At 37.7% G+C, this 19,967-nt stretch overlaps 1 protein-coding gene across 2 annotated transcripts in view; it reads left to right on the forward strand.

Annotated features, from left to right (window-relative positions):
• Wdr7 (WD repeat domain 7) overlaps positions 1-19,967 on the forward strand; it is a 284,884-nt gene that overhangs the window by 95,795 nt on the left and 169,122 nt on the right. For both annotated transcript variants that reach the window (XM_036204543.1, XM_036204544.1), the window contains 2 exons: positions 1,724-1,842; positions 3,574-3,697. In XM_036204543.1, the coding sequence (XP_036060436.1) occupies positions 1,724-1,842; positions 3,574-3,697 (243 nt within the window). The remainder of the gene's footprint in view (positions 1-1,723; positions 1,843-3,573; positions 3,698-19,967) is intronic.

The following is a 19,967-nucleotide window of genomic DNA, read 5'->3' on the forward strand; positions in this document are numbered from 1 at the left end:
GTATCACTGAAAGCGATTCTGACTCTTCACCAAAGCTAATATTGCAAGGCCATTCAACTGAAGGGGATGTTAGATTGCTTGTGAAGCACAGAGCCCTGTTACAAGTTGTGCTCCCCAGGGAAGAAAGAGTGGAACCTGAAATGGCAATATCACTGTTTGTCTGATTTCCCTGTCAGAGGATTATGCTAAAGTTTGAGTGTGAAGGCTGGATCAGAATAATTAGAATAATATTTGTTGAGTCATTTTAAAAAATAGTTGATAGGGCTGGAGAGATGGCTCAGAGGGTAAGAGCACTGACTGCTCTTCCAGAGGTCCTGAGTTCAATTCCCAGCAACCACATGGTGGTTCACAACCATCTGTAATGAGATCTGGCACCCTCTTCTGTATACATAATAAATAAATAAAATTTTTTAAAAAGTCCCTAGATAATTCTATTAAAAAAAAATAGTCGTTACTTTAAAATATGCTGTAGGGCATTTGTAAGAATCCTCATGTGTTAAAGCTAACTCATAAGTAGTTCATTAAGATGTATCTATGACACATTAAAACAAACTAAGAAATTATTCATTAATGATATACATACATACATATATATATATATATATATATCCATGTGCTATAAATTCAATATGAAATGTATGTCCATTACCTAAATTAATGCAATTACATATTTGTTATCAGTTGATAAGAATTTCTTTACTGAATGGATGAATCTTTAAGTAGGTGACTCATCTCTCTCTTTTTTAACAATTTTAGAGATTACTTGGTTTCATTATTAATTTAGAATAATTTTTTCAAAGCACAGAATTGTCAAATTTTTGTGCTCACAGATAATGTATTATAAATGATAGAGAATGATTTTTCACCATTCTTGATTATTTGTCTTTAGATGTTATCCTTTGGAAAAAAAACGGCAAAATACTATGAGCTAATAATGACCTCATAGATAATTCACTATATATACAGTTTTGCACAGTTGTGAAATAACTCATACAATCTGCATACTAGTACAGTGGTAGATAACATGTCTTTCTCAAATAATTAGATTTCATATCAAGAATCAGAAATTTGGAAAAAACAACTTAATTTTCTTTAAGTTGGAATCAGTGATGTGTAAGAGTGTAAATTTTAGATTGTCAAGTTTTTAATTGTGTAGAATGTCTTCATTCACTTTTCCTTTAAAAACTGACATTTTGCTATTTTAGCTTTGATTGTGACTGTTTCTGATTCATTTAGTAAGAGAGGGGTCAGTAACTATCTTTTTAAAGGCCCTGACAGGGAAGGGAAGGCATCTCTGTTGGCTGGTCTGTTGGCAGCACCCAGGGCCATGCCTTCAGTGACTGAACCTATGATGGATATTTGCATGAATGCCCTTCGACATGGCATCCAGTTCACATGTCTAGATAGCTCTCACATGTGTTCATTTCTGTCCTTTCCCATCTTCTAATAGGTTCAATCTAGAAACTCTTTCTAGAAATGTGTTTTCTTTGAAATTGGGCTAAACTTTGTATGGAAAATTGTTTTTATTGGTTTTAAAATCTTCACAGTTCTTATAGGTCACCAAATTGAGGGATGAAATACATTTCATGATGTTTTGATATATAATAGTAATATTAAAGTAAAATGATTTATAATAATTTCATAAATACACATAAATAAAAACTTTATATTTCCTGGAGAATACCATAATGTATAAAGTCATCTATATGTCACCTTTTGACAGGATGGAGCCAGTTAGCTGCTATGCACTGTGTTATGCTACCTGACCTGCTGGGCCTGGATAAATTTAGGCCTCCCCTTCTGGAGATGCTGGCTCGAAGATGGCAAGATCGATGCTTGGAGGTAATGTTGAGGTCATAAGGAAGATAAAAATACTTCAATAAACATAAGTAATGTTTACCTCATTTGTCCTTATCACTTACTCATTCCATTATGGAAAATATGGATTCAAGATTTCCATGGTTTTTCTCCTTTGTTTCTGTAGTAAACAGTAAAGGTTCTAGCTTGTTTATTTATTTACTTTTAAAAAATTCATTGAGTATTTCATTAAAAGTTCCACATACTTTGTAGAATTATTTCTTAAGTATTAGTTTCTGTAGCGATAATGCACCCACATGACAAAGACATATAACCACCTCTCCATGATTGCATATTCAGTAATCCCTTCCATCAAATTCCAAATGAGTCGTCAGAGACCAATAGAAGGTCTTGTGTTCTAGTAAAACAAGACAGTCTTTGGAATTAAAAAGAACTGGGTTATGTGTCGGTGACAGCAGTTTCTAACTATTGTTACCCTGGATACTTTGCTTATTCTATGTGGAGACCATTTAAAGTAGAGATAATAATGTATTTCTCATGAGAACACACATGTTACTAGGCAGTTTTGCTGCATGAGCATCATAGATTGCATGTATGTTTGTATACTAAATGGCCATGATGTCACTGAGAAGAAACTTGAAAGGCCCTCTGTATGTCTGGCCTGTTGTTGACTGAAGATTCTTGAAGATATTTGCCTGTCCTGGTCTCTGTTGACTCGGCTCCAAACAGAACTGAAGTATACTAAGGTTTTTATTGAGTGACTTTTTAATTCACACTAAAAGACAATATACTTGTAAAGAATGTTTTACTCAAACGCTTCTTTAGATGAAGCTGAGTTATCCCTTAAGTTACAAATAGTTAATAAATTGAATAAATTGATTGGTACTTTGCTTAAAAATAGAGTAGCTTCTTTGGGCTTAGGCCTGTGGTATTTCTGCTAAACAAAACTGAAATTAAACTGCAAAATAAAAAAATTGCATAGCCAATTGAAAGAAAAATTGATATGATTTTGAAAAATGACTCCCTCTATAGAACTGAAAGAGGTTACACAGGAATCTATTTACCCATTTTGTTTGTGTCTAGGTACATGTGAATCATGTGGATTTATACCTATTGGATTGTATAAAAGATCAATGCTTGAGGCAATGTTGATGTGATAAAGTAGATAACAAATATTAAAAAGGCTTGGTGAAATGTAAATTTCAAATCAAGAAATAATTTTTTGGAGACCTCTGTCATCACTCTGGCCTGTTGACTCACACATTATTATTCAGTGAATGGCTTTAACGTGTTTGTCCGCCCTTACCCCCTTCCCTTAGCTCCAAGCAAAATTGTAGTATGTAAAGAATTTACTAGAGAAGGTTAAGTTTCTTTTGGGTATTAGGGAAAACAATTTACTACTCCTAACATTGATTTTTTAAAAAAAACAATAATAGTTACATGGAAATTTAATAATTGAAGATGCTGTATTAGGGTAGAAGAATCCTTTAGAAAATCATTTTAAACATAAAGCTGATTAAATACCTCTCCATTAGTTTAAAAATACTTTTAAATGAAAGCATCTTGAATCATGTGTAAGATGCTATCGTTCTAGCTACTCACTTCCTTATTTGATTTATAGGTTTTCTTGTGTAAATAAATATGTTTTCTGTGTTTCCTAATTTTATATCACTATGAGCTGTCTGGTTTGTGGACATCACTTCACCGACTGACACTCTTTCTTTTTTTCTTCGTTTGCTCCTGTGACTCTTCTAGGTGAGGGAGGCTGCCCAGGCCCTGCTTCTGGCCGAGCTGAGAAGAATTGAGCAGGCTGGGCGAAAAGAAACTATTGATACTTGGGCTCCTTATTTACCTCAGTACATGGACCATGTCATATCACGTGAGTGTCGTCACGCTTTTCTGAAAACCTCTGGAGGATCTGGGGGAAAGAGTGCCAGGCCCAGAAGTGTTCATGCTTTATGATGTAAGCAAATGTGAGAAGAAGGATCCTTGAGTGCTGGTCTTTCTTATTTGGATCTTGGTACTTTAGAGTACGCCAGTTAAAATGAACGAGATATAACAAGTGCCAAACTATCCACCAGTGACTTGGCTTTTTGTTTTTCCTGAGACAGGGTTTCTCTGTGTAGCTTTGGAGCCTGTCCTGGATCTCACTCTGTAGCCCAGGCTGGCCTCGAACTCAGAGATCCACCTGCCTCTGCCTCCCAAGTGCTGGGATTAAAGGTGTGTGCACCGCCCCTGGCACGACTTGACTGTTTATGAAACTAATTCCCAATAATAAAGCCAATCCCTGTCCTATGTAACCCTGGCTTTTTCCTCTGCCTCTGGTTTGGTGGCCTGAGGTTGGCCCATATTGATCTTGTGTTAGGAAGTGCAGAGACCTCTTTTAGGTTAACATTACACGAGTACTTGAAAAACAGAGATCTAGTGAAGTCACACCTGTGTACAATGGGAAAAGAGAGTTAGCAAGAGTTGTGGCTGAGGAGTCTTTCAAATAGCTCTGATTTGAATAAATTGGGAAAATTATTGCATTTTGGGGGGAACTTTGTTGAAAATACAATTTTTGTAGTCAGGCTGTTAGGCTCAGTGTCCATTCGGAAAAGGTATTAGCATAATTTTTCTCTCTGATAAAAATGTTTGTCCTCAGTTTATTAAAGTATTTGTTTTCTAAAAATGTGAATAATTACAATTAAATTTTGATTTATGTTGGTTACAAGCTACTTTCAGTTTTTACCAAACATTTTACTATGGAATTTGGCCTGGATTTTAAGCAGTCTTTCTCCACTGTCAGTCAATCGTGTAGAGTACTTACCCTATCATACCTATCCTACATGTTACTCTAGCTGCACCCGCACGGGTCACGAAGCTGTTCAAGAAGCAAGCAAAAGGAAGATTCTTAAACATTGTTCCCTGTGAGAGCTAACTTGGTTGCCAGATCAGCCTGTGCTGACCTGTGGTGTTTAATTAGGCATGTGACCTGGGAGATTCCGAAAGCTTTATTAGCCTCAATCTTTGCAGTTAGAAACCCACATGAGAGGAGGTTTTGTAGAGTTGTAATGGGTGCAGAGTGAGGTGAACCTTGTTAAGTGCACAGACTGGTACCTAGCTCACAGTAAGCACTATTGATTTGTTAAATAAACAAATACTTGAGACAAGTGTGGTCACATATTCAAATGACTAACACATCAGAGGATAACAATTCTAATTAAACTTTTATCTACTTGAGTACCTTGATATTTTCTGAGTGAATTTGTAAAACATTTTAAGCAAAAAGATATTAATTTAAAAACAACAACAGCAACAACAAAAACAAGCAAGCAACACAAACAAATCCCCTAAATCTAGGGACTCCGCAAAGTTTCAGATTTTTTTTTTTCTGCTTCCTCTTTGCTGTGCTGTAAACTGCTCAGCTCCACCATGCCCTCCTTGCCATGACTGACTGGCATCTTTGAAGCCATATGCTAATAAACTTTCCTTCCCCAAAGAAAAAATAACTTACTGCCTCTAACATATGTGGACTTTTTAAGGATAGTAGACTTAAAATTCTTTTTACAATTTTTAAATAAAAATTTTCGAGCTGGGGACTGTAGTTTTGTGGTAGAGTGCTCTCCTATTTCAGTCCCTAGCACTGCAAAAATAGTATAAAAATACATAACAACAAAAAGTAAGACAATTTAAAAGTAAGTTTCCAAAATCTTCAAACATTTAAGAAAGAAAGAAAGAAAGAAAGAAAGAAAGAAAGAAAGAAAGAAAGAAAGAAAGAAAGAAAGAAAAGCCCTCCACCTTTGGAATATGTGAATAAGTACTCTGAAACATGCTCTCTGTTCCTGATGTGAGCGTTGACTTTAGAAAGCCGATTCTGGTGGTTATCTGTGTCATAAACCTTGCTGAGTGAAACCTCCTCCAGAGTCTGGGGACATGGCGGCGGGTTGGTAAAGCGCTCTCCACCCAAGCATGAGGACCTGGTGTGCTGCTGTAATCCTTGCCCTGGAAAAGCAGAGACAGCAGGAGTCTTTAGTCAGTGAGCTCCATGTTTAGTGAAAAAGCTTGTTTGAAAAAAAAAAAAAAGTGAAGATCTATTAAGACACCTCATGTTGTCCTCTGCCCTCAGCATAGGGACACCCCATATGTATATAATTTAAATGTTATAAATAAGTAAATATATATAAATAATTTTTATTTGTATATACACATACACATAAGTAATTAAAAAAATCTCCACAGTTGAGGACAAACTATGAGTGAGGTACTCCATAGTAGGTTGAAGGTGAAACTACACAATAGTAAGTCACTGCAGATTATTATTATTATTATTTGTTTGTTTTTTAGACAGGGTCTCTCTCTGTGTAGCTGTGGTGCCTGTCCTGGATCTTGCTTTGTAGACCAGGCTGGCCTCGAACTTACAAAGATCCACCTGGCTCTGCCTCCCGAGTGCTGGGATTAAAGGCGTGCACCACCACAGCCTGGCAGTAGATTCTTTTAAGAAGAAAATTGTATTATAAAAGATATAAAAACAATCAGAAAGGTTTTCAGGACATCTTTATTTAGCGTGAAATCAGGCTGTCAAAAAAGGGAAGTGAAAACCAGACATAAATGGCAGGTAGAATGAAGAAAGTTTCCAAGCCCTGATAAGTGATTGCATGTAAAGATCTAAGAACAACATTAGTACACAGTTGGACTCTTAACAGTTTGGAAAAAGAGAGGCCATAATCAATTATATCTGATGCTATTTTATTTGCTCCTAGAAAGAAGAGAATGGCTTAATTATATATTAAAAGCATAATATAGCCACTGGTTATTCCCCAAAGCCATGGTAGAAATGCATGTGTTGTGAAGTGTCTGTTACTGGGTCCAGAGAGGATAATATAAACAAAATGATAATGACCACCATTATGTGGGAACTTTCTCTGTATCAGATTTTTGCTAAGTGTTTGCAAGGTTTCTGCTTCTTATTTTAAGCATTTTGATAACCTGGTAAAGTAGATGCTGTAGTTGTCATACCCTGTATTTTGTTTTCTTTCACATGACGTTATTAGGCTAAGGGGATTGGAAATTTTTCTGAAGGCCCTTCAGTCACTTAAGTGACTGCTAGACTCCAAAACTCATTTTTCTTACCCTCTGTTTATACTATCTGACTTACTCCGGCATCTTTACATCTTAACTGAGGGCAATGTGTAAAAATAAATAGACTAGACATTTGGCTTGCCCAGTACTACTCTAAAATGGTGTCTTTCCCAGTCATGTTATGTTTAACTGAAACGCAAAGTGAAGCAGGAAAATCACCGCTAGGAAAGGACTCTCTGATATTTCTTCTTAGTGTTTAAAAATAAAGTAGATTGTTCTTCATTAAATTTAAATTTTTCTCTTTTTGTAATTAAATCTTTTTTAGTTAAATATACTATTTTTGAGGTCTTCAAAAGTTCTGTGAATGCTGGACTATCTAAAATTTAATTTTATTCCCTATTGTAATTGTGTGTGTTTGTGTGTGTGTGTGTGTGTGTGTGTGTGTAAGGATAAACAGCTGTACATTCTACTAAACGTAAGTAAAACATCACACATTATCAACTTTTGATTCAATATGTTAATCAATTCTGGAACTGTAATGCTCAGTGTAGAATTAGTTTTACTTTCTTTTATTGAGAGCTTTCTGTTTTAATAAAGGGAATCAAGCTAAAGGAATAGGGCTTCTGAACGTATTAAGGAGAAGAAAGCGTTTAACAAATGAGGAATGACCACATAGGGCTGTTGAACAGATTTTCTGTCCTAGGGGATCAAAAGGTTATGGAGCCAGCTGGTGGACAGCCCACACCTGCTGTCCACCTGCTTGCAGTGAAGTTCCTTCCACCGTTGCCGTCGGTGTTTGTGGAGATGACCATCACTGCAAGTTTTAAAGCATGGTTTTACAAACTGAACCTATTTCTTGCATGAATCATAGTCACTGAAATAGAGAACATATTAAAGAGCCTTTCTGGAAAGCACACCGTTCACCAGCTATTGTCTTTTAATTTAACCATCCTACGTATTTAAAGACATGCAAGTGATATTGGAAGTGTCTAAGTTATGCCCACTTTTTGCAGAGGAGTACCTTTATTAATTATTTTCCTGAAATCCAGAAAATATCCTTCTTGGATTATAGTGACCTTTTATCTTTGAGATGCAGGTTAAGTAGATAGCAGCTTCCTCTTAAGTTCACTGTCAGGAAGGGATTGGGCTGAGAATAAAACCATGCCAACTGGCCATGTTGATAATACCCTCTGCATTTTATGCAGGTATGGTGTATAGTAACCCAAAAAAAGCTGTTTATAGGTTTGTGTGACAAGAAAGGAAGTGATGGGCCAAGGGCAGGTGCTTTCCTTGGGGCTCTTGAGAGCGTTAGTGGAAACCTTGTGCACAGCGACTGCTCTATATAATGTAAGTAGTGAGCATGGGCAGCTCAGCCCTTTCTGTTCCTGCACTTGTTCTGCTGCTTTTGCTTTCCTTATCCTGCTGCCACAGCATTCATTTAAATGTGCACCTCCCAGGGGTCCTGACAGTAGATGGGCAGTCACTGGGGAAGAAAAAGCATCAGCCGCCTGCCTTAACTGATAGCCACACATTTTCAGAGGACCCCAAAGGCCTCAATTATTGAATGGCATGAAACTTGCTTCAGGTGATTGAGTTTTGTCTTGAACCAGTCAAGAGTCATTGTTTCATCCTTTGTAAATATCAAAAATATATAAATTTTTGCTTCCAACCATTTGGTAGGAAAGCTAATATTAGTTGCACTATGTTTCCTATCCCAGTGCTAAATACAGCATACATTCTTTAACACTGACTTGTGGAAATAGTGTGCACCCTTTCTGAGTCATTATTTGTGTGTGGGGTATCACTTTCATGTTCCAATACATTCTTATAGAAGTCTAATAATTTTACTAAAAAGGGATTAATATTACTTTTTAAAACTTATAAATTACAGTGTAGATAAAGATAAATGCTGCCTGAGATTTATTTTGAATTAAAGATGTTTTTCAGAACCTACTTTTATATATTTCTTACTTGTGACATTCTACATGTAACATTTGATAATTGACTTTTTTATGAGGTCAAGCACCTGCTGGTTTATGAAATATGCCCACATTTGCCCTTCATTCCAGTCAGTGACTTCTCTGAAGTAAATGCTGATGGGTCCTGATTTCTTCTGGCCTGTAATACAGTTTGACCTCAAGGGGCGTTAGGTCACAAGCGTAATTATTTCTCATACATTGTATCTGCTTGCTCACAGTGCTCATCTCTTCCAGCCTCAGAAACATTAGACACATAAAATTCACTCTTTGTATAAATGAAAAATCTCTCCTAATGCATGTCTGCTGTGAGTTTATGCACTTCTGGCCGATGTAGTATTAATTTTTAAGGTTTTCTTCTCAGATATGGATAGAACAATGTGTAACACCTTTTGTTTAATACATATTGATATTATCAGAAAGCTTAATCCTTTGTTTTCTTCAAATCCCTGCTTTTTAGCTTTCTTTGATGTTAAATTGCCAGGATCAGGCACCTCTTACTCAACCTTGTAGACAATAGGATTTCTTTGTTCGACAAAAGACACACTTAGTAACTGTTTTGGGTTTGACTTCCACAAAACCACACTGTAATACCTCCTTTTAAGTAGTCGTCACTCTGGCCACAAATGTGGATGGACCAACAATAGACATGAAGATAAGATGGTGATGTATGTGTCAGATGTATAGAAAGTGTAGCTGGTGAAATATTCCTCATGTTAGTATGTTCTCTGGAGGATAGATAATGTCAGGATTTGTGGTGGGAAGACAGTGGGAGAGACTAGGAAGGGCTTGACACGTATGATGTAATTGAATCTGGCCCTGGCTCTCAAGGGCCTTAAACTACATAGCCTTACTCCCCTTCCCTTTCTCCCTTTCTCCCTTTCTGTTTTCTCTCTTTACATTTGCCTTGTATGTTTGGAACTTCCAGAGGTAACCATCTTAGGGGGGTATGATTTTTCTGGATACCAAGAAGTTTTTAAATAACTAAATAGATGCTCAGGATATTTATACAAGTCTATTTTTGGTAGAAATATTTTTAAAAACACCTACTCTATGCAGAGGCTGTCATTTCAGGCCATGCTGGGGAGTGGCTGCTGCTTGCTCGTCACAGACAACCTCTTGATGAAGGCATCCTAGATTGGTGTGCCTCTTGCATTTCAGATTGTATTTCTTAGAATTTTTCCTTCTCTGTTTTTTTATTGTTTAGTAATTGTGGTGATTTTTTATTGCTATTGAGCTGTTTCATTTCACTTCTGATGGATTCTTTCCTGATTTCTGATTTGCTGTTTGTACTACTGTGGAAATAGGGAAGTCAGGAAATCAAGCCTTTTCGAGGTAAATATTTGGTGAGACCAAGTGAAAGCTGTGAGAGGGAAGCACCTGACAGAACTTAGACTAGCGCCTTGTTGTTCCCTTGCTCTGTGCCTGCCCAGATCGCCTTGTTGTTCCCTTGCTCTGTGCCTGCCCAGATCGCCTTGTTGGGCCCTCGCTTGATGCCTGCCCAGATCACCTTTGGGGGTTTTTGTGGCATTCTGGATATCTTTCTTTTTAAGCAATAATATACTAATTAAAATTGGTGAAATAAAGGGGAAATTGTTTGGTTAAATACCTCTTAGAATTCCTGTTTTATAAATCAGTTGGGAGTAAAGGGCATGGTTCTTTCATGGCAATCTGAAGAAATTATTATCATCTTACATTGAGTTCCATATGTATAAGCCTCTTCTGTATACTGGGAGGCAGAAAGGCTTTTTGTAGATGTAACCGGCTTGTTAAATGAGAAACACAGAACAATTGCAGAGTTAAAAGCCACGAGGTCAGAGCAAGAGCTGAGAGCGGAAAACCTTACCCTTCACTGCTTCTGCTGTCCTTCCTCTCCGCAAGAGACCTACTTCTGTGTGTCCTGTCTTTTTTATAGACTTTCTGTTCTGCTTTCTCATTGGTTGTAAACCCAGCCACATGACCTCCTCGTCACTGCCTGTTGGTACAGACCTCCAGGTCTTCTATGGTTGGTATTGAGATTAAAGGCATGTGTCACCAAGCTGGCTGTATCCTTGAACACACAGAGATCCACCTAGCTCTGCCTCCCAAGTGCTGGGATTAAAGGCATGTACCACCACCGCCCAGCTTCTGCTATGGCTTGCTCTGATCCCAAGGCAACTTTATTAATAAACAAAATCACATTTTACAAATATAGTATCACCATAGCTTTTATCTCCAGATAAACTGCATTTATTCAAAGTACACTATATATTGCATTTGCTTACAGTGTTTCATTGGGAATGAAGTATTTGTTCCTCCTTTTTTATCTGGAATTTCAGAGTTGAGGTTAAATTTAAACACTCTAGACTGATCATGTATTTAACAACCATAAATGATTCTGCTTTATCTGTGTTTGGCCACCAGTCTAATGGAATTTCTACTTTAAGAGCCATAGCTACGTAAAAGAATATCCCGTCTATTTGACATGTTTTGAGGCATTATTTAATGTCGTAGTGATTTTTTCTTTTCTATACTCAGCAGTCTCGGAAGCTGGAGTAGTAACATGGCCAGTTAGAAATGAGAGTGGTTTGTGTAGGTTGGAATTCAGATCCAGTGTAAGCAATACAAGGGGAACTGTGTAATCAAGTGATGCTGTGGGCTGGGAACTTGGCAGCATTATTTGAGTGAGTGCATGCTTGTGAGGATCAACATTGTCCTCTCTGCCATCAGAATCCAGGCTGCTTTGTGATCACCAGAGGAGCCCCTGACAGTTTACCATGGTGTGGAACAAAGGAAGGTGTGAAAGATGAGGGAATCAACCACTTGTTCCCTAGAGCAGTGAGGAAGTGTGGCACCTCCTAGTGTGGGACTCCTTATGTGTCTCTCTCCACCTCATTCCTTTCGGGTCTCTTCTGTAGAGATATTTGACCTAAAGGGCGTACAATAATTTTGGTAATTTCCTTCTTTTTCTCTTTCACAAGTCTACTCTCATCTCTATTTCTTAAATACAATGCAGCCAAGTTTCTCCCAGATCTGCAGTCTATGTTCAGACACCTGGGAGGTGTACATGGCTTTCTGTGAGGTATGTGTGCACTTTTACTACTGGCTGTAAGTACGGAAGCACTTAAGCCTGTGGAGACTGTTTTATAAAAGAGAACCACCCACTCAGCCTTTGATACATCCTTTTTTAAAGTGATACTTAAGTGAAATGCCTGGTAATATCTTCAGCTGAGATTCTAGTGGCCTTTGTGAAAATGAATGACCTAATATCACTCACTACGAAGAAGATAGTATTGATTTGTGTCATCGTTCTCTGTGCATTTGCTGAAGACAAAAATTTATAATGCTAATGGAAATAAAGCAAAGACATTCCTGTGAACGCTGGAACATGTTTTTCTAATAGAGCAAGTGTTCCAGCAAGGTTTAAATATAAATTTTGGATGAGAATGGTCCCTATAGGCTCATCTATTTGAATATTTGGTCCCCAGCTGGTGGCACTGTTTGGGAAGGATTAGAAAGTGTAGTCTTGTAGGAGGAGGTGTGTCCCTGGGAATGGGCTGTGAGGTTTCAAAAGTTAGTTATTTCTTCTGCAGCACCATGCCTCCTGCCATGTTTTCTGCCATGATTATAATACTAGCTAGTGGTAGTTTTTGTTCTAGTATTATTTTCATGTTGTGGGATTAACGTTCTCCAACTACACTAAATATCTTTGCCTAATGTCTTTTCGTCCCTCTCACCCTGCATTTTTATACAGTATTCTGTTCTCTGTTATCCTCTAGTGATGTTTCTCTACTGACTTACTTCATTTGCTGTGTTTATGAAGCATATTTTGATATGAATATGTATTAAATGGCTCATTGTACATGACATTTGCAGACTTTGTTAATATTTCTAGCACTTCTAGCACACAAACATAAAGGAAAAAATTTCTTTTTGTTTGAACACCCGAATTGACCCCAGCAAGATTGAGATTGATCTGGTTTCTTTCAGCCTTTTAAATGCCAATCCAGTCATCTGTAACAATACTTAGTGTTTTTGTAATTTTCCCATACATATTTTCTGTTTCTTCTATAAAACTAACCCATCACTTACAAAGATTTTCTTTGCTTGATTTAGAGATGAAAACATCCACAGTGACCTCTTATTATTGTTGTTTTAAAAACTTGTCCCGTAGTCGATGCCTCGTCTGTAGTCACGGCGACCTTTTGTAACCGTGTGGAGGGACTTTTGCTGGAAATCCTGGTGAGACTTAGATGTGAATGTTCTTAGACAAGAAGACCCAGCTTGAGGGCAGGTGTGGTAGAGGATGAGTAGCCCTTCATCCACTAACATTTCTGATCATTTAAGAGCATGACTCACCTCCATGCTTGGGCCTGTAGAGATGACTCAACCGCTCGAAGTTCCTAGTTCTCTAGTTGCTACTGAAGAGGCTGGAGTTTGGCTCTCATCACCCACGACTCTGTAGCTTCAGCTCCAGGGAATTCCCTTGCCTTTGGCTTCCTATGGCACCTCACTCATGTGCACAAATCTCTCTCTGTCTCTGTCTCTCTCTCATGCACTCATACGTGGTTATATATTTAAAAATAATAAAAATAAACATTTTAAAGGGGATTCCTTTAAAAACTATTTCTGTTTTAGTAATTAAGTATAATTAGACAACTTCAGGCATAGTTTGTAGGTACAAAGATATAAATTAGCTTATTTTTAGCTATCTTAATATCTCAGACATGAAGAAGACTTTTCTTACTCATTGGTAGGATGTGTCTAGAATAGATTACTCAGATTTAAAAAAAAATGTTTGTTTTTTTTTTTTTTTTGAAACAGACTCACTAAATAGCCCTTGATAAGTCAAAATTTGGTATGTAGACCAGTCTGGCCTCAAACACACCAAGATCAGCCCTCTGCTCTCCACAGAATGTGATTAAAGGCATGTGCCACTATATCTAGTGTGGGGGGCCATGGCACCTCCACTGTTCCCTAGAGTACTCTTGAGTAGGAGCAGCAGGAAATATTAGTTAGAAGTATAGAGGGCAGAGAAACAGATAGAAAATACAAGATAGCCTCAGGAAGGCCTGGATCCTAATCCATCATGCCCTGACTGTCTCTGCCCTAGGGTTTTTAAAGGAATGCCTAGGGGTGGAACAAAAGACCTCCCCACAGCACAGCCAAGTGCAGACCATCTCAGACACCTGGTCCTCGGACCTGTGGTTCAATTATCCTTTTTATGTAGACCTGCTGGGTAAAGCCTAAATGGGCTCCAACAATCTAGCCTGAACAGTTTTTCTTTAATTAAAAAAAAGTCTACTCTTAAGTTAGGGTTTGTTTTCAAACAAATGCTATCCTGATCAGAGAGACACAAACTAGAGGGGACTAAATTTGCAGTTCTAGACGGCATAGCATTCATAGCTTTAAACTATCACGGCTTTTCATATCCCTAGCATCACTTTCATAAACTACTTATGGCCCCTACAGGTCACTAGGTGTCTCCTGTTTTTAAGGTGTGATTGTGAGTCTGAGCCAAACTTTCTCACAGGAATATGGAGCTCATATGGAATAGGGGTGCTCTAGCATGATGGTTCCCAGAGGAAAGGTGAGACAGGATGAAGGTTGGAAGATGATCTGAGCATCCTAATCTCATCCCCAACTCAGTCACTGTTCTATGCTTTTTCATTGTGACTTCCGAGCAGATGACAATACCTTGGCATTAAAATGGCATTTTAACAGGGCTTTTCTGAGGTTGAGTTCTAATTTGCCGAACCAGATTACTGAGGTGAAATTTAACTGAATGTGGAGAGCAGAAGTTCTGGCACCTTGTCCACCAGAGAGAACATTTGTCATTGTTTTCTTTGTTATAAAAAGAGAGGTTTGCACTTTTCAAACATTTTTGGTAGTAAATATAAAATATTTTTTTCCAGGCATTTAAAACTCTTTTTCTTAATGGATGTATATTACATTAATTACATTTGTATTTATTTTAATTAATATGGTGGTTGTGGAGGTGAGAAAACAACATTCAGGAGGGGAGGTGATTCTGTCATGTTAGTCCTGGGATTAAACTCAGGTCATTAGGCTTGGTGGCAAATATCTTCACGTGCTGACTTGACTGCTAGGCCCAGAAATGTTACATTTCTTGTGCATTGAAATCAGCTTGCTGTTTTTGCCTCTCTGTAGCCTTTGCAGTACCTTTTTGAAAGTCATTGCTCTATTCACTAGTGCCATCTTACTCAAACCAATGGTTTTCTGTATCATATACATGCCACATCCATGTATGTGCTTATACTAACAGTGTAGAGGAGAGAGAGAAATACTGGGGGATATCTTTCTGTACGCTATGAATATGTGTTGCTATGATTGGTTAATAAAGAATCTGCTCTATCCTATGGCGAGTCATGCTATAGCCAGGCAGAAAATCCAAGACAGAGGCAGGAGAGACGCCAGCCTGCTGCCTAAGGAGCAACATGCCAGGAGACTGGCAAAGCCATAGAAGACACCAAATGCAAATAGACTAGATATTGTAACTGTAATTCTTGCTTGATAACTGTTCTATTATATATAATTTTTCTATGTTAAAGTTAAAAACCTTCCCTTTTGATTAGACAGAAAAGAAGTACTGGGGGATGTCTTTCTGATAGCAAAACCATTTAGCTTTTGTCATTAAACATAAGTTGGAATTTGACATATCTCTTATTTTTCCTCATTTTTTTTTTTTTTTTTTTGAGACAGGGTTTCTCTGTGTAGCTTTGCGCCTTTCCTGGAACTCACTTTGTAGCCCAGGGGGGCCTGGAACTCACAGAGATCCGCCTGGCTCTGCCTCCCGAGTGCTGGGATCAAAGGCGTGAGCCACCACTGCCCAGCCTCATCTTTTAAAAGAGATATTTGATGCATGTTTGACTTTTTAAATTGATATTTGGGTTGAAGGGCATTCTGGTTTTGTCTTGTCTTTGGTATTATGTACAGGATGGCAGTGAATAAACCCATTCATGCTCTTCATTTTTTGATAGTGTATCTTAAGTATATTCCTAGTAGTGAAATTTTGAGTTTAAAGATAAAATGTTTATATGTGCCTGGGTGATGGTGGTACACGCCTTTAATCCCAGCAGTCGGGAGACAGATCTCTTTGAGTTCGAGGCCAGCCTGGTCTACAGTGTGAGATTCAGGACAGGCACCAAAACTACATGGAGAAACCTTGTGTTAACCTCCCCCCCCCCCAAAAAAAAAAGTATGTATGTTTTTCCAAGTTCTTTTGTTTGTTTGCTTTTTGTTTTTTGTTTTTTGTTTTTTTGCCTCTGCCCCCACATGGATTTGATTGTTTTGCACTTGCAACAGTGGTATATGTGAGGCTTTGTCTTCCAGCACCATATACAGCAGAACACATTCTTAAACTCTTGGACTCTATCTGTAATAGATGAGAAATGAAATATCATTTTTGTTTCATTTTTACTTTTTGTTAGGAATTAGTTCAGTATGTTTTCATTTGAGCCTTATGAATTTGTTTTCAAGTACTAGTTCATAGTCCTAGCTCTTTCTATAATAGTTTTGAGTAATTCTTTATTTATAAGTTCAAAACATTATCTAGTTTATCATATTTTTATTTTGCTTATGAGTCCCTAAGCATATAGAGTTGTAGAGGAAGAGTGAGGATGAGCCCAGGAAATGGCTCAGCAGGTAAATCTCTTGCTGCTTATGCATGGTGACCCGAGTTTGATCACGGAACACATGTCAACAAGGAAGGAATTAACCATGTTCACAGAGTTGTCTCTGGCCTCCACAGTGTGTGGTGGCATGCATGCCCACCTAGCAGACATCTGACACACGCACCCATGCCTGTGCATACACACTCACATAACACGAAGTATTAAAAAATGTGGCTTCCTAATTTAAAGATATTATGTTTTTCTTTACAGAGTGGGCTTCAAAAATTTTTTTAATCTCTTTTTTTCTACTGAAGTATCTTGGTTATGGTAGTGCTTGTCTGCTCAGTCATTATTCTTTTTATAACTTTGTTTTGCAAGTTAATTCTTACAGAGCTCCTCCAGAGAGAGTGATGAGTGCTGCCTTAGTTAATTTAACTTTTCATTCTCCTCTAAATCATGCGTTAGATAGGAATAGCTTTTAAAATGAATTGTGAGATTTAATTAGTGTGATGTAGGAGAATAGTAACATGCTGCTAGAGATGCATTATGCTCATTACAGAGCATGGGTTTGATGTCTGCAGTGGTTTGATGTCGCTCTGTCATCTCTCTGGCCCGAATTAACTATAGTTCACAAACCTGCTCATTCAGTTTTCTCGGAGGCTTACCACTTCACTAGTTTCTTTATCCTCCATCTCAGAAGACATATTTTATTTTATGACATAATCTATTTCCTTGTGATCTGAAACTCCCCAGTCTTCATACAAGTAAATGCATTTAAGTATTCCACTGATAATATCTTCTTGGGGCTAAGATATAAATTTTAATTTTTAAATTGCTTGATTAGCTTACTTTGATTGTTTACAAAAAGGATATCTTTCATGATTGTAAAATGACCTAGCACCAAGTCCTTACTAGACTGTTGGCAAATACTTGACCTTGTTACTCTGTTCCTTTAACATTCTAGCATTTGCCCAAAGTATCTCATTTCTTTTGGCACTGGTGTCCATTGATTGGGGCCTCATTTATTAAAATAGTATTTTACTGTTTTTTGGCACATGCTCTAGATCATCTTGAGTTTTTCCCAACTTTCTCCTAGAAGCATCATGTTTCTCAGGAGCCCAGTAGAGTATAGGTGGTTGTTTTATACTCTTAGCTCTTTAGGGGCCCACCCACCACTCAGCTTCCCAAATAAGTACATGGAGACTAATTCTTACTTATGAATGCCCAACCTTAGCTTGGCTTATTTTTAGCCAGCTTTTCTTAACTTAAATGATCCCATCTACCTTTTGCCTCGGGCTTTTATCTTTATTCTATATGTCTCTTTTTCCTTCTTACTCCATGTCTGGCTGTGTTGATGGATGGCTGGCCCCTATAGCCTCCTTTCCTCCTTTTCTCCCTCCTCCTCTTTTTTCTCCTGTTATTTATTCTTTCTGCCTGGCAGCCCCACCTATCCCTCTCCTGCCTAGCTATTGCTGTTCAGCTGTTTATTAGAACAGTCAGATGTTTTAGACAGACAAAGTAACACAACTTCACAGAGTTAAACAAATGCAACATAAAAGACTACACCACATCTTGGAGTCATTAAACAAATATTCCACATCGTAAACGAATGTAACGTGTCTCAAACCAATATTCCACAGCAGTGAAGCCTTTAGAGGGCTAGTAGAGACAGCAGTCTGGGCACTAAGCTGTGCTTACTGCTCCTGGGTTCACAGATTATAGATTCTTTCAGGGGACAGAATTGAGAACATTAATAACTCATCCTTAATCTTTACGTCTCCTTTTCTTTCCTCTCTCCTCTGTCTCTCTTTCTCCCGTTTCCTTGCTATCCTCACCCTACTTAAAATAAATCTGACTTCATGTGAATGTTTCCCTTTTCTATTCACACAAGGATTCATTCTAGCCTTCCCCTTTTCCTCATTCATAATTTTTTTCTGAATAGAATTAATCTGTCTCTCATTATCTACAGTAGATTTGCTTGTTTTTCCCAACCTCAGTAGACTTTATGTGATTTAGAACTTCTAACATATGCTTTGTAAAAACAGCTAACACTAGGGTGCAGCATTTGCGTACATTTCTTTTTTTGGTCTGTGGCTTTGTATTATCTAGTCTTTTGGCCCATTTCTGTAGTCCTTAGTTCAGAGTCTTTTATGTTTCCATCTTTCTGTGATCTTATGTAATAAGATTTGTAAGGGTGTGCACCTCATCCTAATTTCCCTAGCATTCTAGTTTATTTGTTATTTTAAGCAATTATATTTAATAAAGTTTACTCAGTCATACTTAAATCTTTGGGATGTGACACATTAATAGATTTTATTATCTATTACCACAGTCTTGTAGAGATCCTCCTCCACCTTTTAACACTTTGGTGGTTTGGCTCTTTGTAATCAACCCAGCTCCAACACCTTGCTAAACTTAGCATCTTCATTCATATTTGATGGTAGTATAACATCTTACTGTATTTTATCTTGTTTTTATATGGTTAAACACAAAGACATAAAGCAATCTTGCTGGGTTGCTAGAAGTCATTGCTTTTATTGGTTGTTTCTCAGAAACTGTCATCCAATTTAGGCAGAACTCTGGGCTTCATACTTGTTTTCCCATAGTGGCTTCTGGCTGTATACCCAAACTGAATTCCTGAACTATGCTGATAATCAGAAAAAGAATTGAGAGAAGCCTCCTGATTGACCTCAAGTATTAAGTTCTTAAGAGTCTACTGTCAATCACAATTACCAACTTTAGTACCTTTCTAGTTACGTGTATTAAAGGTTCTATTCTTTTTACTACACTGGAGCTAGACAGATACCTTAAAGGAATCAAGTTTATAGGCTGATCATGATGGCACAGGCTTTTAATCTTATCACTGGGAGGCAGAGCTTGGTGGATCTCTATAAATTCAAGACTGGCTTGGCCTACATATTGAGTTGCAGGCCAGCCAAGGCTACATAGTAAGAATCTGTGTACAATAACAAAACAAGTTTATTCCCTTTCTATGTTAAGATTCTTAAGAGGAACAGAACTAATTCAATGAAAAAAAAATATATATATATATATATATATATATATATATATATATATATTACAGTGGTTTATAGGCAGTAGTCTGGCTAGTTCAACAATAGCCATCTCCCGACAGAAAGGCTTAGAATCTGGTAGTTGTTCAGTCCATGAGGCTGGATGTCTCAGTTGGAAGTCTGAAGAAGTAAGTCCTATTATCAGTGAAGGAGTTTGTCAGCAGCAGATAGATGAACTTGCCAGAGAAGGTGAGGGCAAGCAGGGAAAAAGCAAAGTCTTCCTTCTATGTCCTTTTTTTATGGGCTGATACTTGAAGGTGTGGCCCAAATTTATTGTGTATCTTCTGACCTCCAATGATCCAGGTTTAGGGTTGCTTCTTTCCACTTCAAAAAATCCATTTGAGAAAAAAATCCCTCACAGGTGTGCCCAACTGCTTGCCTGATAGTTCCAGAGGTAGTCAAGTTGACAAGCAAGAGTAGCCATC

The sequence above is a fragment of the Onychomys torridus genome, chromosome 13 (assembly GCF_903995425.1).
Source record: "Onychomys torridus chromosome 13, mOncTor1.1, whole genome shotgun sequence".
NCBI lineage: Eukaryota > Metazoa > Chordata > Mammalia > Rodentia > Cricetidae > Onychomys > Onychomys torridus.